This window comes from Haliotis rubra, unplaced genomic scaffold (genome assembly GCF_003918875.1).
Source record: "Haliotis rubra isolate DU_JTF1 unplaced genomic scaffold, ASM391887v1 Scf1003, whole genome shotgun sequence".
NCBI classification, from domain to species: domain Eukaryota; kingdom Metazoa; phylum Mollusca; class Gastropoda; order Lepetellida; family Haliotidae; genus Haliotis; species Haliotis rubra.
Genome location: NW_025764897.1, coordinates 220,581 through 248,265, shown reverse-complemented (window position 1 = coordinate 248,265; position 27,685 = coordinate 220,581). Strand labels below are relative to the sequence as shown.

At 41.6% G+C, this 27,685-nt stretch overlaps 1 protein-coding gene across 1 annotated transcript; it reads right to left on the bottom strand.

The window, feature by feature from the left end:
• On the bottom strand, positions 1 to 18,440 carry LOC124267417 (monocarboxylate transporter 14-like). Its single transcript, XM_046702336.1, has 7 exons — positions 17,639 to 18,440; positions 15,510 to 15,726; positions 13,822 to 13,965; positions 6,857 to 7,138; positions 5,000 to 5,395; positions 1,509 to 1,634; positions 1 to 416 (listed from the first exon to the last, which is right to left on the bottom strand). The coding sequence occupies exons 2-7, from the start codon at positions 15,697 to 15,699 to the stop codon at positions 214 to 216; spliced, it is 1,341 nt and encodes a 446-aa protein (XP_046558292.1). The 5' UTR covers positions 15,700 to 15,726; positions 17,639 to 18,440; the 3' UTR covers positions 1 to 213.
• Between the last annotated feature and the right edge of the window lie 9,245 nt (positions 18,441 to 27,685).

Below are 27,685 nucleotides of genomic sequence, written 5' to 3'. Positions count from 1 at the left end.
TATATATTACTTAAACCGGTTTAATAAAAAAAAATACAAAGCAGAAAACACTATACATAGGACTTTTACATCGTCAGATGTTCGTGTGATGTCACACATGACGTCATCAGACCACGTCCACCGACGGCCGCCATGTTTTCATCGAAGCTTCTCCAGGACAACACGTGTTTGTGTTCCAACCATCAGGGTCGTGTGACGTCATATATGACGTCATCAGACCCCCTCGTCTGATACAGCAGCAGGGGTGTCATAGACTTGCTCTTCCACTGTGTTAGGGCTATACGCCTGACTGTGTTTCGACCGGCAGCAGGTAAGTATGACGTCATAAAGTAGAATTATGGCGCCCCCTAGGATGAACAGACCCCCTGCGGCGTAGAAGGACATGGCGTAGTTTCCGGTCAAGTCGTATAACCAGCCTGAAACATACAACACGGAAAATGTCAACTCCACCTGTGTACTTGATCTGCAAGCTAATCTGAACTGAACACGGGCGGTGGGTAGCCTGGTGGTTAAAGCATTCGCTCGTCACGCCGAAGGCCCGGGTTCGATTCCCCACATGGATACAATATGTGAAGCCCATTTATGGTGTCCCCCGTCGTAATGTTGTTGGAATATTGCTAAAAGCGGCGTAAAACCACACTCACTCACTGAACACACCAATGTTTAAAGGAGTGTTCACTATTTCAGGATTATTTTCAAGAAATACTGCTTTGAGACAATAAGTGCTGTATGCCCTAGAAGCACAGAGTGGTTCTCAAAGCACGAAGACTGCGTGAGTGAGCTTAGTTTTACGCCGCTTTTAATAATATTCCATCACTATCACGGCGGGGGAAACCTGAAAAGGGCTTCACACATTGTCCCCATGTGGAGAATCAAACCCGGGTCTTCGGCGAACACTTTAACTACTAGGCTGCCCCACGTCCCGTTCGAAAAGTGTCTTGTGTGATGTGAAAATATTCATAAAATCCTATTCGTATTTATCATGTAACTTAGGAGAGGAACACGGTGGAACCCATGGAAATATTGTTAAAGAGGAAATCCCAAACAATAATTGTGAGTGAATGAGTGAGTAAGGTCAGGTAGGTTATTATTGGGACGATGTTGCGTTTTGGAGAATGTTTACTGGTTGGGTTCAAACCGGTACCAGGGTTTTGGTTTTTTATACAATTACTTTAAAAGTGATAACTTTCTTTTGCCCGGTAGTGTAGTAACAGTCTTCAGAAGAAACGTCGACAAAATAGAAGTACTCCAAAACTATGTCATTTCTTCTTAACACAAAACCCCTGTAGATCCGGGTTAGAATTGGTCGAAGATCTTTATCAACCCATGTTTGTCATAAGAGACGACTAATGTGATCGGGTGGTCAGGCTCGCTGATTTGGTTGACAAATATCACTAGAGTGTCTGTCAAGATTCGAATATCTACAGACTGCCGCCATATAGCTGAACTATTGCTGAGCGCGGCGTTAAACAACAAACAAACAAACAAACATCACGCATTATACCTACCAGCCATAGGTGAGCCGAGGAAGACCACGATGCCTTGGAAGCAGATGAGGCAGCCAAAGCCTTCACTAAGTTTGGTTACTCCTATGGTATCCGCCACCGCCACGGCTTGTAGGTACAGCCACACTCCTAGACACATATAGTATGACCAGAAATTATTGAGAATTTTAGGAATATTTTTTATTGGATTTCTAGTATAAACAACCTTGACCAGTTATCAAGTGCTTGGTTCCATTCAAGAGAGACAACTCCGTTAATCCTTTTTCATTAGTTTGTGAAGAGTTATCCCCCTTTGTTTACTTGCTAGCAGACGACATTTTAAGTGATCCTCAGTATGGAGGATTTAGAGAAGGGGAAGTTTATTTTGGAGTATTATAACAAGGACATCAGATCAGCTAAAGTGATTTCAAGTAGAACAGGCATCCCTTTGTCCACTGTTTAACGTGTTTTGAAAAATATTGCAAATGGATATGGCACTGAGCACCAGGGAGGCGCAAGTAGGCCAAGAAAATTGACTGTCGGTGACAGGAGGCTGCTTGGTATTCTTGTTTCTAAAGACAAACGAAGGAGTTGAGAAAGCTTAATGCTGGGTATGATTGATAGAGGAACTGTGGCTGTCTGTAAGGAGACAATTAGAACTGAGCTGCATGCAATGGGTTGGCAGAAAAGTCGAGGAATTCCATCACCGATCATGAAACCTGAACAAAAGGAGCGAAGGTTGAACTGGTGCTTACAGCATAGAAATTTTAACTGGGGCAAGGTGATTTTCTCGGATGAAAGTTTTGTGTGGCTGTTTCCTAATACACTGAAATTCTGGACCAAACAAACTGAAAAACCTTTGTATCAGCGCCCAAAGTACAGTCCGAAATTTAACGTGTGGGGTGGCATATCTGTGTTAGGGGCAACGCCCCTCTGCGTATTTGAAGGGAATATTAACAGTGAACGGTACACAGGTATTCTCGAGGGACATTTACTTCCATCTGCTCACGTGTTCTATGGAAATTGTTGAATTTTCCAGCAGGACAACGACCAAAAACATCTTTCAAAGCATTCACAGGTCTGGTTGCGGACCCAAAATATGACATTATTAGATTGGCCAAGCTATAGCCCTGACCTAAATCCAATTGAAAATGTTTGGGGGCTTATGAAGGAAAGTGTCAATAAGAAAAATCTGACAAATATTGCTGAAATGAAAGAAGAGGTGGTCCGATATTGGGACAGCATGGACCACGACTTTCTAACTTCTTTGATCAGTAGTGTACCCGCCGCATTGAAGCCTGCTTTGCTGCCCACGGTGACTTGACAAAATACTAACTATTCACCTGTCTTTGGATCTGGAGATATGTTCTGCTATTATTCACTTTTAATACGTGAGTAATGAGTGTAAAAAAATATAAATTACAATCTTTAACTTCTCAATAATTTATGGTTGTACTGTGAAGGAAACATTTACATATGCAATATTAAGCCCACACAGGCATCAAGGTAGAGATACAATTAGGAGATAAACATCAGGTGTTGGCCAATTTCATGGTGTTATTGAGTATTTGAAGCACGGGAATACATTTGAAACCGACGGCGTTAGCGTTGGTGTTGGACAATTTCAGGGTGTTATTGAGTATTTGAAGCACGGGAATACATTTGAAACATACGGCGTTAGCGTTGGTGTTGGTCAATTTCAGGGTGTTATTGAGTATTTGAAGCACGGGAATACATTTGAAACATACGGCGTTAGCGTTGGTGGTGGCCAATTTCAGGGTGTTATTGAGTATTTGAAGTATTTGGAATATCGGTTTCAAATGTATTCCCGTGTTTCAAGTACTCAGTAACATCCGGAAATTGGCCAACACCTGGTGTTTATCGACATTGTAAACACAAAAGTAAACCAAAACGTCAACACGCGTTTTTCTGCTTGAACTCATTGCCATCGTGTACGGGAACGGCTCGAGAACGGGTTTCGACTGGGTCCCATGTAGCATCTGGAACTGCTCATTTGTGACGTCATTCCGACTTTACGTAACACTATGATTTGAATGACGTCACCACTCTTGACGACGCAGCAATACAATTAGGAGATAAACATTTTGTGTTGGCCTATTTCCGGGTGTTATTGAGTATTTGAAGCACGGGAATTCATTTGGAACCGGTTAGGCGTCAGCCGGAAGTTTCAAATGAAATATTCCCGTGCTTCAAATACTCATTGTAAACCAAAAGTCACTGTGTTCTTTAATCTGATTGGTTGAAAAACGTGATCAAATGGTATTAGATTCCCGGAAATTCGCTGCGTATTAATACATGCAAACATCACTCACACCATTGTATTGTTACATCGTCAGCTGTGATGACGTCATTAAAATCATATTGTGACGTAAAGTCCGAATGACGTAAAGTCCGAAGTTCCAGATGCTACATGGGAACCAGTCGAAACCCGTTCTCGAGCCGTTCCCGTACACGATGGCAATGAGTTCAAGCAGAAAAACACGTGGAAACAGCCGAAACGGCCGGCTGATGATATTTCACTGCTGTACCCGTACTCGATGTCAATGAGTGCAGACACAAAACGTGTGTGGACCTTTTGGTTTACTTTTGTGTTTACAATGTCGATAAACATCATGTGTTCGCCAATTTCCGGGTGTTATTGAGTATTTGAAGGACGGGAATTCATTTGTAACCGACGGCGTGAGCCGGAGGTTTCAAATGAAATATTCCCGTGCTTCAAATACTCAATAACACCCGGAAATTGGCGAACACATGATGTTTATCTCCTAAATAACACCCGGAAATTGGCCAACATATGATGTTTATCGACATTGTAAGCACAAAAGTAAACCAAAATGGTCCACACACGTTTTTGTGTCTGTACTCATTGACATCGAGTACGGGTACAGCAGTGAAATGTCATCAGCCGGCCGTTTCGGCTGTTTCCCATGGTAGCATCTGGGAACTGCTCATTTGTGACGTCATTCAGACTTTACGTCACAATATGATTTGAATGACGTCATCGCAGCTGACGACGTAACAATACAATGGTGTGAGCGATGTTTGTGCGTATTAATACGCAGCGAATTTCCGGGAATCGAATACCATTTGATCATGTTTTTCAACCAATCAGATTAAAGAACACAGGGACTTTTGGGTTACAATTATTTGTGTGCGATATTTGTACGCATGAATCCGCAGCGAATAATCTTACAAGTTGAGGGAATCGAATACCATTCGATCATGTTTTGCATTAGAACACCTCATCTTTATCTCGGGATATGGACACATTGAAATCTGGTTACCTTGTTCACCAACTGTTACGGCGCTAGATATATCATGTCATGAATATGTCTGTATTTTGGGCCAAAGACCTTATACTGAATAAATCTGTCTGTCTGTCTGTCTGTCTGAATACGAAGTAAAGAAGACCATGAGTAATCGATATTTCTGAATAGATCGATAATACACTTATCGCACAACCACACACAGATATTGTCATTCAGTAAACTCACCTAAAAACGTCCCAAAAAAGACAGAGTAAGCCATCAGCGTCGGGAACGACAACAACGTCGGACACATCATGGTGGCAACACCACACAGAATACTGGCTGAAGCGAGGAACGCCACTCTGTTGACACAAGGGAGGTCGGATATCCGAGCAAACAGCAGGCGTCCCCCCATGCTGGATATCCCGATGGTTGATATCAACCAAGTCGACTTCTTCTCCGGGATGTCTATGCCGTTGGCGAGGTCTGGGAGGTGGTTGAAAGGGATGAGGTATGCGAGAGCCCCGACAACGGACCCCACCACAAAGACGGTATACCTGACGTTGGTAAAGGTTGACAGGACGGATTTTACTTTAAAGCAGAAAACGGCAGCAGAGCAGGCTTTACTTGTTTCTTCCTTGTCTCCATCAGAAAGAACAAAACAAATATAAAGGTAACAGCAAATATTCTAAACTAGTTAATATCAAATGTTTTGTACGATACGATGCCTTGATCCATGATCTAACGAAGCATTCAAATGAGGTCACCTGAATGTTTTTAGCCACTCATGTTCGAGGTACAAAATTTGAAAATGTAATTAAACGGAAAGTCCCAAATGGAGACTAATAAAGACCGCACTAATATAAGGGTACGTTACACCTCGAGTCAGACTAAAACATGTATAAGCAGTGGGAGGAATTTACTATATTTATGTGGTTTCTTCTGGATTCTTCTGAAAGAGCAATTTGTGTTGATGTGTAAACCTAATTAATTATATAATACAGTTGTTAATTGTATAAAATTACTTTGCTGTTTGTTCTGCTTTCAAATTTAATTCTTTTACTTACAGATTTCAGGGTTAACGTGTTGTTTCAATTTTGAAATTGACGCTTAACAAATACATTGAAGCATTTTAAACATAATAATAAGAAATTTGGACTTTTTTGGCAGAATATTTCTACGATCACTGCTACAAGTTTTTCTTCTCTCTTCAAGGATGACCCGGAACAGCGCATTTTTCTCAGGACAAGTGGCAGATCAATATAAACAATGCTTTTAGGCATGTTTATGCTTTATCCGCCCATTTTCCAGAAAGAAACTATACTGCCGTGCTAAGAAAGCATACATCCATGTTTGTTTGATAATGACTGAAACTAAAACAAACTAGAACTGGGTGGTTGGTTTGTTGTTTTACGCCGCACTCATCAATATTGCAGCTATATGGCAGCGGTCTGTAAATAGTCGAGTCTGGACCAGACAAGCCAGTGATCAACAGCATGAACATCAATCTGCGGTGATGGGATACGATGACATGTGTCAACCAAGTCAGTGAGGCTGACCACCCGATCCCGTTAGTCGCCTCTTACGACAAGCATGGGTTACTGAAGACCACTTCACGGGTCAACTAGAACTGGACATAAGATGGTGATGAATTCGAATTCCAGACGGGTATTATTGGCGATATCGCTTGTATCACATCAATAAGATTAGTAATGGATAGCTCACTACAAGCTCTTAACATCATCGTTTTGGTCAAACACAGATTTTAAATGCGAGCATTCTTTTCTGTAGTTTCTTTCTTTGTACTATGTTCTTGTTCTATATTTCATGTTCTTTATTATGTCTAAATACATATATTTATCACCTTATTATTATATAATATATATTATATAACATAATATCGATATTTCACTCGGAGACATGAAAGATCTGTAAGAAAACTATGACAAATAGAACATTTTGTTTTGTCAAACAATCATTTCTATCTTATCGTCTTATCTGTGAATCAATTGTGAACATATCAATTTTTCAAGGCCGATCCATATATACTAAAATATCTTTCATATACTCTACGTTTTCATCTCAGCTTGGATTCAATCCTACCTGAAGTCGTTGATTCTGTTTTCAGATCACCCAGTTCCTGCTTGGTGTAAAAAGGCCTGAAAAGCGCCCCGAACACTGCACAGTTGAGGACGAGCCCACCTGTAATCAACAACGCTCCCCTCCAGGTGTACACCGACATCATCACCTGTAGGAGAGGGGGGAGAGCCAGCGTCCCCACACCTCCTCCTAGAGACCCTAGGGCGTTGGCCAGGGACCGTCTTTTCACAAAGTACTGGTTCACGATGACGGTGGCGGACACAAACAGGAGACTAAAACCCAGTCCTGGAAGGTATGAATATGGTGAATATCATACGTGTGCTTGCAATGAATGCTGGACCTGGAGTGTGTGTGAATTCGATGAATGCTGTACCTGGAGAGGGTGTATATAATGAATGCTGGACCTGGGATGTGTGTGAATATAATGAATGCTGGACCTGGAGAGGGTGAGTATAATGAATACTGGACCTGGGGTGTGTGTGAATATAATGAATGCTGGACCTGGTGTGTGTGAATATAATGAATGCTGGACTTGGTGTGTGAGAATATAATGAATGCTGGACCTGGGGTGTGTGAATATAATGAATGCTGGACCTGGTGTGTGAATATAATGAATGCTGGACCTGATGTTTCTGAATATAATGAATGCTGGACCTGGTGTGTGTGAATATACTGGATACCTGACCTGCAGTGTGTGAATATAATGAATACTGGACCTTGTGTGTGTGAATATAATGAATGCTGGACCTGATGTGTGTGAATATGATGAATGCTGGACCTTGTGTGTGTGAATATAATGAATGCTGGACCTGGTGTGTGTGAATATAATGAATGCTGGACTTGGTGTGTGAGAATATAATGAATGCTGGACCTGGGGTGTGTGAATATAATGAATGCTGGACCTGGTGTGTGTGAATATAATGAATGCTGGACCTGGTGTGTGTGAATATAATGAATGCTGGACCAGGTGTGTGTGAATATAATGAATGCTGGACCTGGTGTGTGTGAATATAATGAATGCTGGACCTGATGTTTCTGAATATAATGAATGCTGGACCTGGTGTGTGTGAATATACTGGATACCTGACCTGGTGTGTGGGAATAAAATGAATACTGGACCTTGTGTGTGTGAATATAATGAATGCTGGACCTGGTGTGTGTGAAAATACTGGATACCTGACCTGGTGTGTGTGAATATAATGAATGCTGGACCTGGTGTGAGTGAATATAATGGATACCTCACCTGGTGTGTGTGAATATAATGAATACTGGACCTTGTGTGTGTGAATATAATGAATGCTGGACCTGGTGTGTGAGAATTTAATGAATACCTGCCCTTGTGTGTGTGAATATAATGAATGCTGGACCTGATGTTTCTGAATATAATGAATGCTGGACCTGATGTGTGAGAATATAATGAATGCTGGACCAGGTGTGTGCGAATATAATGAATGCTGGACCTGGTGTGTGTGAATATAATGAATGCTGGACCTGATGTTTCTGAATATAATGAATGCTGGACCTGGTGTGTGTGAATATACTGGATACCTGACCTGGTGTGTGGGAATAAAATGAATACTGGACCTTGTGTGTGTGAATATAATGAATGCTGGACCTGGTGTGTGTGAAAATACTGGATACCTGACCTGGTGTGTGTGAATATAATGAATACTGGACCTTGAGTGTGTGAATATAATGAATGCTGGACCTGATGTTTCTGAATATAATGAATGCTGGACCTGGTGTGTGTGAATATACTGGATACCTGACCTGCAGTGTGTGAATATAATGAATACTGGACCTTGTGTGTGTGAATATAATGAATGCTGGACCTGATGTGTGTGAATATGATGAATGCTGGACCTTGTGTGTGTGAATATAATGAATGCTGGACCTGGTGTGTGTGAATATAATGAATGCTGGACCTCGTGTGTGTGAATATAATGAATGCTGGACCTGGGGTGTGTGAAAATAGTGAATGCTGGACCTGGGGTGTGTGTGAATATAATGAATGCTGGACCTGATGCGTGTGAATATACTGGATACCTGACCTTGTGTGTGTGAATATAATGAATGCTGGACCTGGTGTGTGTGAATATAATGAATGCTGGACCTGGTGTGAGTGAAAACAATGAATGCTGGACCTAGGTGTGTGTGAATATAGTGAATGCTGGACCTGGTGTGTGTGAATATAATGAATGCTGGACCTTGTGTGTGTGAATATAATGAATGCTGGACCTGGTGTATGTGAATATAATGAATGTTGGACCTGATGTGTGTGAATATAATGAATGCTGGGCTTGGTGTGTGAGAATATAATGAATGCTGGACCTGGTGTGAGTGAATATAATGAATGCTGGACATGGGGTGTGTGGATATAATGAATGCTGGACCTGGTGTGTGTGAATATAATGAATGCTTGACCTGGTGTGTGTGAATATACTGGATAGTGGAATACTGGACCTCATGGATGTGATTATTGAGAATAGTGGACTTGGGGAGGATAATGAATATAATGAATACTGGTCCTTGTGTGTGTGAATATAATGAATGCTGGACCTGGTGTGTGTGAATATAATGAATGCTGGACCTGATGTGTGTTAATATAATGAATGCTGGACTTGGTGTGTGAGAATATAATGAATGCTGGACCTCGTGTGTGTGAATATAATGAATGCTGGACCTGGGGTGTGTGAAAATAATGAATGCTGGACCTGGGGTGTGTGTGAATATAATGAATGCTGGACCTGATGCGTGTGAATATACTGGATACCTGACCTGGTGTGTGTGAATATAATGAATGCTGGACCTGGTGTGTGTGAATATAATGAATGCTGGACCTGGTGTGAGTGAAAACAATGAATGCTGGACCTAGGGTGTGTGTGAATATAGTGAATGCTGGACCTGGTGTGTGTGAATATAATGAATGCTGGACCTTGTGTGTGTGAATATAATGAATGCTGGACCTGGTGTATGTGAATATAATGAATGTTGGACCTGATGTGTGTGAATATAATGAATGCTGGGCTTGGTGTGTGAGAATATAATGAATGCTGGACCTGGTGTGAGTGAATATAATGAATGCTGGACATGGGGTGTGTGGATATAATGAATGCTGGACCTGGTGTGTGTGAATATAATGAATGCTGGACCTGATGTGTGTTAATATAATGAATGCTGGACTTGGTGTGTGAGAATATAATGAATGCTGGACCTCGTGTGTGTGAATATAATGAATGCTGGACCTGGGGTGTGTGAAAATAATGAATGCTGGACCTGGGGTGTGTGTGAATATAATGAATGCTGGACCTGATGCGTGTGAATATACTGGATACCTGACCTGGTGTGTGTGAATATAATGAATGCTGGACCTGGTGTGTGTAGGAATATAATGAATGCTGGACCTGGTGTGAGTGAAAACAATGAATGCTGGACCTAGGGTGTGTGTGAATATAGTGAATGCTGGACCTGGTGTGTGTGAATATAATGAATGCTGGACCTTGTGTGTGTGAATATAATGAATGCTGGACCTGGTGTATGTGAATATAATGAATGCTGGACCTGATGTGTGTGAATATAATGAATGCTGGGCTTGGTGTGTGAGAATATAATGAATGCTGGACCTGGTGTGAGTGAATATAATGAATGCTGGACATGGGGTGTGTGGATATAATGAATGCTGGACCTGGTGTGTGTGAATATAATGAATGCTTGACCTGGTGTGTGTGAATATACTGGATAGTGGAATACTGGACCTCATGGATGTGATTATTGAGAATAGTGGACTTGGGGAGGATAATGAATATAATGAATACTGGTCCTTGTGTGTGTGAATATAATGAATGCTGGACCTGGTGTGTGTGAATATAATGAATGCTGGACCTGATGTGTGTTAATATTATGAATGCTGGACTTGGTGTGTGAGAATATAATGAATGCTGGACCTGGTGTGAGGGAATATAATGGATACCTCACCTGGTGTGTGTGAATATAATGAATACTGGACCTTGTGTGTGTGAATATAATGAATGCTGGACCTGGTGTGTGAGAAGTTAATGAATACCTGACCTTGTGTGTGTGAATATAATGAATGCTGGACCTGGTGTGTGTGAATATAATGAATGCTGGACCTGATGTGTGAGAATATAATGAATGCTGGACCTGAGTGTGAGTGAATATAATGAATGATGGACATGGGGTGTGTGGATATAATGAATGCTGGACCTGGCGTGAGTGAATATAATGAATGCTTGACCTGGTGTGTGTGAATATACTGGATACTGGAATACTGGACCTCATGGATGTGATTATGAAGAATAGTGGACTTGGGGAGGGTGGATATAATTAATACTGGACCTGGTGGGTGTGATTACAATGAATACTGGAACTGAAGGGTGTGAATGTAATGAATACTGAACCTGTCGGATGTGGATGTAATGAATACTGGACCTGTCCGGAGTGAATGTAATGAATACTGGACCTGTCGGGAGTTAAAGTAATGAATACTGGACCTGTCGGGACTGAATGTAATGAATACTGGACCTGTCGGGACTGAATGTAATGAATACTGGACCTCATGGATTTGATTATGAAGAATAGTGGACTTGGGGAGGGTGGATATAATTAATACTGGACCTGGTGGGTGTGATTACAATGAATACTGGAACTGAAGTGTGTGAATATGATGAATACTTGACCTGTCGAGAGTGAATGTAATGAATACTGAACCTGTCGGGAGTGAATGTAATGAATACTGGACCTGTCGGGAGTTAAAGTAATGAATACTGGACCTGTCGGGAGTGAATGTAATGAATACTGGACCTGTCGGGTGTGGATGTAATGAATATTGGACCTGTCGGGTGTGGATGTAATGAATACTGGACCTGTCGGGAGTGAATGTAATGAATTCTGGACCTGTCGGGAGTGAATGTAATGAATACTAGACCTGTCAGGTGTGGATGTAATGAATACTGGACCTGTCGGGTATGGATGTAATGAATACTGGACCTGTTGGGTGTGGATGTAATGACTACTGGACCTGTCGGGTGTGAATGTAATGAATACTGGACCTGTCGGGAGTGAATGTAATGAAGTCTGGACCTGTCGGGAGTGAATGTAATGAATACTGGACCTGTCGGGAGTGAATGTAAAGAATACTGCACCTGTCGGGAGTGAATGTAAAGAATACTGGACCTGTCGGGTGTGGATGTAATGAATACTGGACCTGTCGGGAGTGAGTGTAATGAATACTGGACCTGTCGGGAGTGAGTGTAATGAATACTGGACCTGTCGGGAGTGAATGTAAAGAATACTGGACCTGTCGGGTGTGGATGTAATGAATACTGGACCTGTCGAGAGTGAATGTAATGAATACTGGACCTGTCAGGTGTGGATGTAATGAATACTGGACCTGTCGGGTGTGGATGTAATGAATACTGGACCTGTCGGGAGTGAATGTAATAAATAGTGGACCTGTCGGGAGTGAATGTAATAAATAGTGGACCTGTCGGGAGTGAATGTAATGAATACTGGACCTCATAGATGTGATTATGAGGAATAGTGGACTTGGGGAGGGTGGATATAATGAATGCTGGACCTGGTGGGTGTGATTACAATGAATACTGGAACTAAAGGGTGTGAATATGGTGAATACTGGACCTGTCGGGAGTGAATGTAATGAATACTGGACCTGTCGGATGTGGATGTAATGAATACTTGACCTGTCCGGAGTGAATGTAATGAATACTGGACCAGTCGGGAGTGAAAGTAATGAATACTGGACCTGTTGGGACTGAATGTAATGAATACTGGACCTGTATGGAGTGAATGTAATGAATACTGGACCTCATGGATGTGATTATGAAGAATAGTGGACTTGGGGAGGGTGGATATAATTAATACTGGACCTGGTGGGTATGAGTACAATGAATACTGGAACTGAAGTGTGTGAATATGATGAATACTGGACCTGTCGGGAGTGAATGTAATGAATAGTGGACCTGTCGGATGTGGATGTAATCAATTCTGGACCTGTCGGGTGTGGATGTAATGAATACTGGACCTGTCGGGTGTGAATGTAATGAATACTGGACCTGTCGGGAGTGAATGTAATGAATACTGGACCTGTTGGGAGTGAATGTAATGAATACTGGACCTGTCGGGAGTGAATGTAATGAATACTGGACCTGTCGGGAGTGAATGTAATAAATAGTGGACCTGTCGGGAGTAAATGTAATGAATACTGGACCTCATGCATGTGAATATGAAGAATAGTGGACCTGTGGAGCGTGAACATAATGAATACTGATCTTTTACTGTAATTAAATATTTAAACCAATCAGTCCACTGTTAATCTTATTGTGCTTGGACGTATTCGAGTAATAATGAATATCCCCAAGAACGAAGTGCAATATAAAAAATACCCCAATTTTCTGTTATGTGATATGAATTTTGTTTATGTCGCTCGGAACGATTGTTTTATTTATATCAAGACATGTCCGGTATTCCTAGGAAGAAACCCGGATGTGGCGCGACCTTGGACGTCGGACGCATTGAGAAGCCCAAAAGCAAAGGTACACAGCTAACAAACCCATGTCCACGATTAGGGTAAAACAATATCACATTTTTGTTCTAATATTGATATGAACCACTCACATGAGCTTCATATATAGTACAGCTGGAATAGTTGGAATCCTGCTGACTGCAGCGTAAACAGCATTCACTTACTGTTAAGATAACGACGGTAGAACTATTTCAAAGCAAACAGAAGATTTTAGAGATTATCTTGTATTTTTACAACTTCCGACAATTTTTCATGTCCACCTATGTCCTCCAACACAGCAAAATGTGTTTCCAGCAGTTTTGAAACTTTATAAATGGCACCCTGCCGAGAAACCAAGCCACTATACCTCCCGACGGCAATGTTCACCTTCCTGACGTCACTACAGGTGACCTTGCCACATCCTTACCTTGAAGGACGCCGTAACTGAAGTACAGGAAGATGATACTGTCGGCCAGGAAACTGACACTGCAGCCTACACAGGCCAGCACAGCCCCCAGTATAGCTGTCACGCGAGTCCCCAGCAGGCCCAGGACAATAACGTCCAGGGGTCCTGGAATCAAACATGAATCTTATTTACATAATCAAATATTGACCGAATTTGACGTCATCATTTTGGTTAAAAATAAGGTCACGGTCAAGTTTGGATTTGATAATAGGGTTGCACAACAGAGAGAAAATAAATTAACAGTATGCCTATATGCGAGCGAAGCGAGCAAAGGTTGGCGACGTACTTCCCTCGCTTCGGTTCGAAAAATATTTTTAATTTCAAAATAAAATATCGCCACCATCATTGCTAGACACCCATTTCCTCATAGGGTTGTGCTCTCAGATTTCAAACCTCATATTTAATAATTACTCACGTAAAATATATTTCATTCAACATTTTAAGCGCCACTCGTGGCATATCAAATCGTTCTTCGCCTCCATTACCCCTGCCAGGTTCCGGTTCAGCATACTGAAGGAACAGGGGAGTTAACTCTAAGTATACTTGTTGAATCACATGTCCGCATTTGGAATACTTGCGGAGTTTTGTTGTTTGTTGTTGTTTCTTTATTACTGTTAAAATTCTAACAATAACTACGGTAGATAAGATAAATAATCTTCAACAGTTTAATGGTAAAATTATTCAATATGATAGTTCTTTTTAATTTCTGCTTATTCGTGTTCCTTCGCTCCGTATCGTAAGCTGGCAGGCGTAATGGAGGCGAAGAACGATTGGCGCTTAAAATGTTGAATGAAATATATTATACACTAGTAATTATTAAATATGACCCTGGAAATCTGAGAGCACAACTTACAGCGAGGCTGAATTCAATGTGTCTACCTTACCAGCGAGGCTGAATTCAATGTGTCTACCTTACCAGCGAGGCTGAATGGAATGTGTTTACCTTACCAGCGAGACTGAATGGAATGTGTCTACCTTACCAGCGAGGCTGAATTCAATGTGTCTACCTTACCAGCGAGGCTGAATTCAATGTGTCTACCTCACCAGCGAGGCTGAATGGAATGTGTTTACCACACCAGCGAGGCTGAATTCAATGTGTCTACCTCACCAGCGAGGCTGAATGAAAGTGCCTACCTTACCAGCGAGGCTGAATGGAATGTGTTTACCTTACCAGCGAGGCTGAATGAAAGTGCCTACCTTACCAGCGAGGCTGAATGGAATGTGTTTACCTTACTAGCGAGGCTGAATGGAATGTGCTTACCTCACCAGCGAGGCTGAATGGAATGTGTTTACCTTACTAGCGAGGCTGAATTCAATGTGTCTACCTTACCAGCGAGGCTGAATTCAATGTGTCTACCTTACCAGCGAGGCTGAATGAAAGTGCCTTCCCTTACCAGCGAGGCTGAATGGAATGTGTTTACCTTACCAGCGAGGCTGAATGAAAGTGCCTACCTTACCAGCGAGGCTGAATGGAATGTGTTTACCTTACTAGCGAGGCTGAATTGAGATGTGTCTACCTTACTAGCGAGGCTGAATTGAATGTGTTTACCTCACCAACGAGGCTGAATTGAATGTGTTTACTTACCAACGAGGCTGGATTGAATATGTGTACCTTACCAGCGAGGCTGAATTCAATGTGTGTAGCTTACCAAGCAGTAGAACGAGTCCGCTGAGAAGAGATCCAATCCAGGCAGTCTCACCACGAGAACTTTCAAACTGACCCAGGAGCTCCACGTATATGACGCCGAAAGACTGCATGAGTCCAAACACAATGAAGTGGATGTAGAACGAGCCCACCACACACACCCACGCCCATCCAGCATCCTTCTGGCGAGTCATGGTTGAATATTCTAAATATCGGCAGAACTGTCAGAAAGAATAAGAGAAGTTTATTGGGTGTACCGACGCCAAAGGTTTGTGGTTTTTGTAGTTGTTCCCACCGACAAACCATCGAACAATATAACCATTATATGTAAACAGCATTACATAAATTGTTTGGTCATAGAGCTTGGTACTAGTGACATCAAATATTGCCACATAAAAGGACAGTATGTTACTGAGGAAGAAATCTGCCCAAAACCTTCATCTAAGAAAGCAACGTTTAGCTTGACTCTTAAACCTGAAGACATGTCCATTCTGTGTGTGTGTGATGATTTTAGGGGTTGGGGTGGGTCGGGGGTGGGGTTGTTCACCCATTTTGTTCTGGGGAGCTAGGAGGGTCAGCAATTTAGTACATAAATATATGTTTAAAATTATGCTTAGAAATTATGGGAAGGGAGGGGGTCATTGGTTTTGTACATGGCATGCAGGGGGACTTATTTTGTGCATAAATTTTAGGGGAATTCACATTATACATGCTACTCCATAAAAATCATCATCACCCTCCCTAGCCATAAATTATGAACGATCCCTAATACCATGTGATTCTCAAAATCTCAAAGGCTTTGCTTACATTTTTACAATCTCACAATTCCGTTCTGTGAAAGCACTTTAATTTTGAACGTTGTATACCACTATCCCACATGACAAACTTAGGACAAAACTTCATTCCTTGATCCATGGGACATTTGTAAATAAGAGATACCTACATATCTGTCTTCAGAGGTTCAGGACAATTTGTCAAATATAAAAGCAAATGTCATTTGACGTTTACCGAGAAAACAATATGTGAAATACTTGACTTTCTCATTGATAACATCTATGTAAAAGTTTGGGGTAAACCATTTCACCAAGAAGCAGGTATCCCCATGGGCACCAACTGTGCTCCCCTCCTTGCGGATCTGTTTCTTTATGCATATGAATCAGAATTTCTGTTGGCAAAATCAAAACAAGGTAATTTTGCCAAGAAGTTTAACTTTGGCTTCCGGAACATCGATATCGTTCAAAGACCATCAAATAGCCATTTCCCTTCCACTGATTTACTCACCGAACCTGAAATCAAGGAGACCTAATTAAGACCGACTCAACTTTTTCATGTTTAGATCTAAAGATTCAGAGTGACAAAACAAAATGTCCACAAGACCGTGTGACAAAAGGGATGATTTCAACCTCCCAACAGTCAACCTTTCATGTCGAGCAATATTCCAACAGCTCCAGCATTTGGTGTTTACATTTCACAACTTTTGAGGTACAATCGATCATGCTATTTAAGATTTCAAAGAGCGTCAAACCACTCTTGCTCAGAAGTTGTTCGATCAAGGTTACAATTTTCAAGGCCTCGTTAAAGCTTTCAAAACGTTTCATGGTAAACATTTGGAGGACATTTCAAAATTCGATCCATCACTGACAAAACTTACGTCCTTTCCGATTCCCCTTTTTGACCTGTACCACACGTTAACGAATTGTTTTCAGGTGAACAGTTGACAAGCCTTTGCCTATGTTAATAACGGGCGCCACCGGTTAGGCAGGATACGCACACATTTGCGCGATCAACAGATCGTATCACATGGTCACAATTAAAATTAATTCCCTAGATAAAGTGCACACCAAAAGGTAATAATATAGAGGGTGTCTACTGTTCTTCAATCTCCATGGTAACGTCATGACAAGGCGAGGAAAAAATGACGTGAATTTATTCTCAAATAACTATAATTATACTGGCAATGTCTATTCAGCAGTTAACAAAAGCGATAAATTCTTTTCCATAGTCATAATCATTTTCTCCGAAATGAATCACTAACACACCCAGATGACACGGATGCTCGCGGATGGTCGAGGTCACCTTGACTTACCAGTGTGACGAACGACAAACTCATTCAATGACGAGCCAACTGTATACCTGATTCACGCTTGTTGATGGGATTCACATGAAGCCTGGTTGTTATCCATTGGTTTTATCTGTATATGCTGCACACACAGAACATATGGTACCGAGCATTCAGCAATATTGCAGCTTGCTTGATAACGCTGTTAGAACCTACACCAAAACGTCCATATATTGTTATCCTTTCTTGCTGCTCCAACTTCTAATGCCTCTCAAAGAAATCAAATAGAACCATTTACGTACGTTGCAGTATGTTAAAAAGTAAATGTTCCTCTGTACAAATATCATGGAATGGTAAGAAAGATTCACTTTTTCCTAAGCGAGTGTCTGAAATCTGACTCGTAATGTTGCTTTAAATGACTGCAGTCACGTGGCATCACATCTGTTTGGGCTGTGAAGAGGTCTAGCATTAAAGAAGGTGACACATGATCTCATTTCCACTGATGAAGCCAAGTTCTTCAATCAAGAAAAACACGTGGCCAGAGACGATATATTGCAGCAGGAGAAGAAGATATAGCTTCGTTGTTTGGCTGTGTCAAGAAGGAAACGCTTGGTTCTTTAAGACACATTCGTTTCTGTGACAACGTATCCAAAAGTATTTCTGCTGTGGCACCACAAACTCTTCCACCGACATCAGCAGCTGCAGGTTACCACAGTCTCCGTGTGTGCTATCAGGTGATGGTATGGAAGGGAAAACATCTCAGCCTGAAACCGGAGATCTGGGGTTGGCACATTGTGGATGGAAGGTGTATGCCAATACAAACCGATCAGTCACCAGCACCACCATTCTCTTCCCACAGAGGTTACTCCTGTCATATCTTCCTACGTAACCTCTGTTCTAATACGGCCCTTTCAGGGTGTGAGCGTTCAAGACTTGTGATTGGAGGCAATCAGATTTAGTTGTGCAATCAGCGACGTTGTTTCAAAAGTGATCATTCGCCAGGCCTCGGTAATTTCCGTATGCTTCGGGAAAACTAGAACGTCTTCCCCTGCGCGATGCGCAAACGTTTCTTGTAGACAGAACTCAATGGCGTCTCCATCGCCCTCGTTGACAACGAACAAGCTCGCCATTAAATGTCTCGTGTGTCACATCAACACAAGTCCCCGGCAGAGGAGGGATATTTGTGGCCCCACATTTGCTTGTATTAGTCAAGTTGAGCAAGTGTTGGGAAGAAATATCAACAAGAATCAGGGATTGGGATGTAACAAAGTCTGCCTCTCATCATAAATGATAGCGATGATCGTTTTGGCTTCACTGATACATGGGAGAATCTCGTAAGTTAGGGACTTGCCACTACCAGTTTTAGTCCCGACAAACACTTCTTGTCCATGGATTCCTGCACTCTCTATTGCTAGTTTCTGATTTTCAGTTAAACATGAAATACCGAATCATTCCTTCGCACGTTGATCAACTAACACCATGGAGGCCGCCATGGTGGATCTAAGTCTATTTAACACGTGTTCTGATTGGATAGAAAGAAGGGAGATAATTTGTGTTGCGATATTTTGCCGCTAGGGGATTTTACGAGGACCGGGAAATATGGCCGTATTAGAACAGAGGTTACGTAGGAAGATATGACAGGAGTAACCTCTGTGGGAAGAGAATGCAGCACAACCAGAACTGCTGGATGTGATTTGCACAAATTAGCCTTACATTAGAAGAACATGTTCCACAATTAAAATCACGGAGAATGAGAAATACTTGGATTGAAATACCCTCTCCGGGAACAATTATGTAGAGGTTAACAAGTGGTTCTAACTTATGGATCAGAAATAATTTTAGTCTCTAAAATAAAATGATATTGTTCGTAAACTATGTATTAAATATAACAGTCCTGTTCAAACTGAAAAAATCTACACTTGCCTAAGCAGGCATACTTGGGACTTATTTTTGTATTAAAAGATATTTTATTTACGATACTGGACAAAATAAGTGTCAAGAACCCAAATGTTTGTGAGCAGAATAAAACAGAGGTCATTGCATCACCATTGTCACTTATGATATCAACCACTGGCATCGTCACAGATAGAATATCACGGTTGCGAAAAATAGCCTCCCTCACAATTCTCATCACATGCACTCAAATAATAACAGTAATGATAGTCTGTATATAATGATAGTCTGTATTTAATGATAGTCTGTATATAATGATAGTCTGTTTACCATGCGCATTTCTCCATGCTCAATGCATGCTGAAAGCGCCCAAACAATCTGATTATTACTACCCCGGACAATCCATGCTGTAAGGCGCTAGAAGGTCAGTGTTACATGGCTTATCCCACCGGGTACCCATTTTCTGCTGGGTGAACAGATGCACACTTTAAACAAACTCACTTGCATGAGGTGCGACCACATACATGTATCTCATGTACATAAACACTCAGCGTATCATAACATTAATGAGAAACATATGTCTTTGAAAATACAAAACAGTTCATACAAATATATTGCCATCATATCACTAACTACATCAGTAATATTAAACATATTTCATTCATCATTACATATTTTAAGGTGAAATGCCGTTAAATCTCCATATATGTGTGTCAACGCGTGGATATGCGTCAACTGGGGAATTAGCTCATAATTAAGATGAAGTGTGCGTTGATGAAGACGAAGGCATAGTTGAGTTCAAACGTCTTTAGTACATGACAAACAAATACACAAGACATGAGCGAGGTGAGCGGAGTACCTGCTCAACCCCAGGGCGTTTCCTACGAGCGGCATTATCCTGCTCGTGGTCGTCCCAACAGACAGTCCAAATACCGAACTCGTACTCTTTCACTCTATAGATGTGAGCATACTAAGTATATATACAGTTTTTGACAACAATGGACAGGCGATGACTCAGCAATTGATAGATAGAAAAACAATAGCACTTCCTTGACCAGTTGATGTGATGGCAGACACGGCCAAGGGAGATTACCAATGAAGGTTATAAATGTCTTATACAATAATTAATGGGCTGACAAGTCAATTTACAATGCGGTAGTGATAAGGATGTACAGTAGTGATTAAAAATACAGGTTAGCGCCATATATATTTTACAATAAAGTCTCACATGTCTTGATAACATTGTTTTGGACTTTTTAAATATTTGGACGATGGCTGTCCTGAATTAGTCACTATAACATATGTATAAACAATTCAGTGTAATATTTTAACGAATAACTAACATAAAAGTATGATACGCACCCAGTCGAACATACAGGAGAAACACCCAACCTGTAACAAATATAATTTCCAACTGGTTGCAAACTCTCAAATTTAACATAAGTTATTATATACCCACAAGCTATGTTACACGACTTGACTGACCTCAAACTTACTTCCTAGATGCATACAATGGTCTGTCATACCTCGCATTTACAACACTGACAATCACTACATCACACGCCTACCATAACAGTTGTTGAAAGCTTTGCTTAGGCCTTGAATGTTGTGTAAGGCTCTTTGAAATCACAGTAAACAGTGCATGCTCGATTGTATTGAATGTTGTGTAAGGCTCTTTGAAATCACAGTAAACAGGGCATGCTTGATTGTATTGAATGTTGTGTAAGGCTCTTTTAAATCACAGTAAACAGGGCATGCTCGATTGTATTGAATGTTGTGTAAGGCTCTTTTAAATCACAGTAAACAGGGCATGCTTGATTGTATTGAATGTTGTGTAAGGCTCTTTTAAATCACTGTAAACAGTGCATGCTCGATTGTATTGAATGTTGTGTAAGGCTCTTTTAAATCACAGTAAACAGGGCATGCTCGATTGTATTGAATGTTGTGTAAGGCTCTTTGAAATCACAGTAAACAGTGCATGCTCGATTGTATTGAATGTTGTGTAAGGCTCTTTGAAATCACAGTAAACAGGGCATGCCCTATTGTATTGAATGTTGTGTAAGGCTCTTTGAAATCACAGTAAACAGTGCATGCCCTATTGTATTGAATGTTGTGTAAGGCTCTTTGAAATCACAGTAAACAGTGCATGCTCGATTGTACCTCAAACGATGTGTAATGTAAACACCAAAGGCTGGAGCTGTTGAAATATTGCTCGACATGAAAGGGAAGCTGACTATTGGGAAGTCGAAATCACACCTTGTCATACAGCCTTGTCGAGAGTTTTTGTCACTCTGAATATGTATGCATAGATCTAAACATGAAACAGTTGAGGCGTTCCGGTTTCCAGTTCAGGTGGGTAAATCAGTGGAAGGCAATGGGCTATTTGATGCTCAGTGAACGATATTAGATCATCGATGTAACGGAAGCTAAAGTTAAACTTCTTGACCAAACGACCTTGTTTTGATTTTGACAACAGAAGTTGATTCACATGCATAAATAAACAGATCCGCAAGGCGGGGAGAACAATTGGAGCCCATGGGGATACCTGCTTCGAGTAGAAATTCCAATTCACATGCATAAAGGTTCTTGAGAGGCATTTAGAAGTTGTCATTCAAGTAGAAGGCAAATATTATGGGTCACAACCACTTGTGACATACAATAAGGAAGAAGCTGTCATCTATAATATTTGCCTTCTTCACATGCATACAGTGTCTAACTGGGTAATAGACAACAGTGCTTTTATAGTTCCCGCTGTAAGATACAGCTTATGTAGACACTAGCTGAGCGAGGCTCACTCAAGGGCACGGTTGACAGCCGCCATTTTGTCCCAAAGCTTGACCTGTGTACCACGTGATCGGCAGCTAGGTCACATGACTTGCGGAAATTCCACTATTGACGACATACACTGTGCTAGTGGTCTATCATGAATTTAACCATTGGGACTTACCCAGTGTGCGGAATAGCCACTGGCTCGCTAGCCCATGGCTAGTAAACATCCATTCGGGCCAGTAAATTTCCACAGTCACTGGCCCGACTGGCTGGTGAATTTTCAAGGGGTCATTTTGTAAATATATCAATCTCCCCGACTTGTTAAGTTAAAATACACATTTAAATCATGCAAGAATTAATATTTGTGAAATATCATCTATTATACACAGGAAACAGCAACTATGACAGTGTGCGAAATAGCTACTGGCCCGCTATTCCGTGACTGGTTAAAATCCAGTCAGGCCAGTAAATCTCAACCGTCACTGGCCCGACTGCTAATGAATTTTCATGGGGTCATTTCGTAAATATATCACTCTCTCCGACGTGTAAAGTTATAACACACTTTTAAATCATGCAAGATTATGGTATGATAAAAATGACCCTCATATTTGCAGCTTAATGATGAAACCCGTGTCTACATTCAAATTTCGGACTAGTGAATTATTTTGTGAGCTAGTAACTTTCAGGCATAGCATGCCCGACCGGCTTGCAAAATTTGGAAACTATTTCGCACACATTCGACTTACCTCCAATAAAACACGGACTTGTATCTTGGCTGACTTTGACATATATTCATTAACCAGTCTCCAAGGTTACAAACATGTTGGACACATATATAATCGTTAGAGGGGACTAATGGGAACGGTTAATCAGGCTCGCTGACTCGGCCGAAACATATCCTCGTATTGCATGTGCAAAAAGCGATGCACAGGGTATCAATCACTTGATTGTCTGGTCCAGACTCTATTATTTGCAGACCGCCGTCATATACATGTACATGTCGAGTGCAGCGTTAGACATCCAGCAGACAAGCAAATATACACACACACACACATATGTGGAAATAAGAGGGGTGGTGGTGGAATTGGGTTTAACGTCGTGCTTGAGAATATTTCGCTCATATGACAACGTGCATGCGTGTGTATGTGTATGTGCGGCTGCTTGTACTAGCCCAGACTGAAGCTGGTTTTATAGTGCTAGCCCACTGAGATACCATGCCGTAGTGAAGCATGAATACCCCACTCAGACACATTATACTGACTCCGAGCTGACCAGTCCTTGATGTACCCATTAATGCTGAGCGCCAGGCCGGGACCAACAAGTACCATATTTTAACGTCTTTTGGTATGACGCAGTCGGGGACCGAACCCGCGACCTACCGCACTCCGGGCGGACGCTCGAACCACTACACCACGGAGGCGGTTGTGGAAATATGATATCACAAGACATAATATACTGCTTGCATGAGCTCAAACAAAGTAAGACTTTGCGTATGGCATATGTTTCAGTGAAAATACAGTCAAGATATTCACAACGTAAATCGACATGTATGTATGTGCTTAACGACTACTGTCGGACAGGAATTCAACACTGACGATAGTGTAGTTACCAAGAAGACATCTTCCAGGGAGAAGAAGTGACCGATTCTAATACACTCTTCTAAATAGGAAACGCATAATCCATTTTTAGAACAGTTTATTGCGTTAGTTTAAGATAAATTGTTTCATGTAATGCCAACTGTAAAAAGGAGAAAATTCACACGTCTAAAGACAAAGAGTTCGCCAACACAACAGTAGCCTTCAGTGTTGTGTTTCTGTTTACTTGAGTCCACAGGGGCGGTGGGGTAGCCTAGTGGTTAAAGCGTTCGCTTGTCACGCTGAAGGTCCGGGTTCGAGTCCCCATATGGGTACAATGTGTGAAGCCCATTTCTGGTGTGCCCCGCCGTGATATTGCTGGAATATTGCTAAAAGCAGCGTAAACCTAAACTCACTCACTACTTGATTCCACAAAATGGCGTCAAAATCAGTACTTTGTATGGCCACCATTGTCACCAATGACTGCTCGGCACCGTCTCGGCAAGGACTTGATAAGTCGATGAAGTCGCTCTTGCGGAATTCTTCCCCACTCTTCCTGCAATGCGATGGCCAGTTGTGGAAATGTCTGACGCGTGTTTTGACGTTGACGTACATGTCGATCGAGTTCAGATCGGGTATAGATGTAGTGCTCGGGAAGGCCATGGCAAGACATTGACTTGAAAATTGGCAAGGTAGCGGACCGTGGTGCGTGCTGTATGTGAAGTAGCGTCGTCATGCTGGAACAACGCCGTCTGTCGGTCCATAATCGGAAGAATGTGACGTGCAAGGACTTCATTGATGTACCGATTTGCTGTCAGATTTCCCTGAATCACCACTAAATCAGATCTTTGTGTGCTGGATATGTCACTCCACACCATGACACTGCCTTCACCGATCATACGGTTTCATCAAGAAGGTCCTTACTCCAAAGGCATCATCTCCCAGAATAAAGCATGACATACGCTCGTCATCTTGGGGTAAGGGGAACGGGTCAGGAAATCCTATGCTCCCGTCTTCAAGACAATCCTTGAGCTCGCATTCGTTGAAGATCTGAGCATCAGACATACTTCCGTAAGCACCAACGTCCACCCACAGGATCTTGTAATTTCCATCCACAAGGGCCATGAGGACCACAGAGAAGAAGCCCTTGTAGTTGTGGCACAATGAGCCGCTCTAGGCAGGTTTCTAATGGCCACATGTTTGCCATCTAAAGCTCCTACGGTATGAGGAATATTCCACCTGTTTTTGAATACCTCTTCAATGAGTGCCCATTCTTCTGGAGTGGTAGGGCAAATGATAACCTCATCCTTGTATTCCTCCATAATGACCTTACATACTTCTGGGATGATCAGGCTGATTGTGTTCCTTGCCACGCGGAAGCTGTACATGATGCTGGGGTAATTATCACCTGAAGCCAGGAACCACAATGTGATGGCTAGCTCCAAGCCTGGAGGTAGCGCCTTTCTCATATGTTATGTTTCCTGTTTCTGTATTCTTGGTTCCACTTTCTTCACCAACTCAACAAACATGGCAGGCTCCATCCTCAGGTAGTTCAAGAAAGACTGCCTGTCCTCAATTCTGACCTCCTCCATCAGTCTTGTGTAATGTCATACAGCCTCTTCCTTTCCTCTGTCAGCCATGGTCTGGTCTGGAATCTCCTGGGTCTTCTCGTGTTTCTTCTCCACATGTCTTTCAATCAGGGCTTCCTGGAGGACAGCAATCTGGAGCAACGCAACGTGGTCAAGGTGGTCCATGGTGGGAGTTGGGCAGTGACTGATGAATAGTCCAGATTCAACAGGTTTTTATACCCCATCGTGGAACATTCCGGCAGCATTCTTGATGCATTCCGGACATTCGTGTAACATTCTCAGTGCATTTGAAGGACATTTGAAATATTCGAGCTGCACTCTGTTTTAATTCTTTAACATTCGATCCATATTCGGGGGTCATTCCAAGAGGGTTCTGAATGCATTCTATGTAAATTCGTACAGCATTCGAGGTACGTTCTAACTGAAATTCGAGTATTATTCACGCAGCAATCGAACCGGACTCGTATGGCAGTCGAAATTCATTTTAAGTATTCTTAGTGCATTATAACGGCATTCTAATTATTCCTACTGTATTCCGATTCATTCGAGCTGCATTCGTGATCTTTGGAATGAGTAGAATCATTCGAGGCGGGTTCGAAGTGCGTTCTAAGTATTCCAACAACATTCTTACAAAGCTCGAAAATATTGTTATTTAGACATTCTCTCCCGAATGCGGTTCGAATTTTGGAAATATAATTTTTCTGGCTTCTCCTTGATTCCTGTCAATTCGAAATAAGTGTGAAGGACCCTTTACAGACCGCCGCCATATATAGCTTGAATATTGCTTGTCGACTAACGGGATCGGGTGGTCAGGCTCGCTGACTTGGTTGACACGTCATCGGTTCCCATTTGCGCAGATCGATGCTCAAGCTGTTGATCACTGGATTGTCTGTTCCAGACTTGATTATTTACAGACCGCCGCCATATATAGCTGGAATATTGCTGAGTGCGGCGTAAACCTAAACTTACTCACACCCCTCTTGTCCCGGCCAAATGGAATGACAAGATTAAACACGTTTGCCTTTTTGTAGTGATCGTTCGATTAAATACAGGAAAACATTAAAAAGAAAACACGTGTGTGCTATAGTCAGGTGATCAGCTTTTGATCTAGCTGGAGGAATAGATTAGTACATCACTTACAATATTCTTATGAGGAGTCACAGCTTACAAATTCACGCATAAGCAAATACCCTATCTTTTAGGACAGTATCAGTTCCCCGGAGTCCCTAGTATGGTGATCTGCCTTCAGTTGTTGGCGACTTATTGCCTGTGTTTATATTGTATCGTCTCGTATAGTTAACATGTTGTAAATTTAATTACTAGTTTTAAAATTATATCTGTGATAAACTAGTTGTTTTACTGTCATTCGTTGACAGCTTTTTATAATTTACCTATAATTATTATAAACATATAGCTTAATATAGTCACGATATGGCTGAAATATATACTGCCGATGTGACTTAAAATTTTAACTCACTCACTCAGTTCCCCGGATTTCACAATATATATGTGTGGATTTCAGGTTTCTAAATCTCAGAAAGTTGTTCTGAAGAAACTCGAGAAAAAATCATGGAATGAAAATTATAGACGTGTTCAACTGATTATGAGGAATGGCGTTTACACACGCATAAATCGTGTTATAGCATCACCTAGCCTTTATAAAAGTTTGCATCTTATTTCGTCCTGCATGGCGACTTGTTCAGTTCTGGCAAATTGGGACATTCAAATGTAGTAGGAAAATAAATAATATTTGTCCGCCTTAACTTTAAATTGAAACCCTGAATTTACTTTATAATTGATGATATTGATGGGACGGTGGGTGTCGGGGCTTGGACTATTTGCATGTCGATGTAAACATAGATATATGGATCATTCCCTTGAAACAATCATGTTTGCTCATTATCCAACGGGGCAGCCATTATATTATCGAGTGAGTGGAGTGAGTCTAGTTTTACGCCGCTTTACCAATATTCCAGCAATGTCATGGCGGGGAAAATAGAAAAGGGGCTCACAAATTTTACCCATGTGGGAATCGCACCCGGGTCTTCGGCGTGACGAGCGAACGCTTTAACCAATAGGCTACCCCACCGCCCACGATTTTTTGAGGAAATGGTTCCAAATATAACATCCATGGACATAAACGGTTTGGCTGGGGAGTGTACCCACACGTTCAGCATTTGTTTATCATATCAAATACTTAAATCGTTATTTCCTATCAAATACTTACATAACTATGCTCTCTGTGGGTCTTTTCTTAGTTTAACCCTGACATGAATTCAATGTAGAGCTATCGATG

Excerpts from the sequence above, each read along its gene's own strand:
- LOC124267417 (XM_046702336.1), bottom strand. The coding sequence starts at position 15,699 with ATGACTCGCCAGAAGGATGCTGGATGGGCGTGGGTGTGTGTGGTGGGC. Across the intron at positions 1,635-4,999 it reads CTTTTTTGGGACGTTTTTAG|GAGTGTGGCTGTACCTACAA; the intron begins GTGAGTTTACTG and ends ATATGTGTCTAG. Across the intron at positions 417-1,508 it reads CCTCGGCTCACCTATGGCTG|GCTGGTTATACGACTTGACC; the intron begins GTAGGTATAATG and ends TGTATGTTTCAG.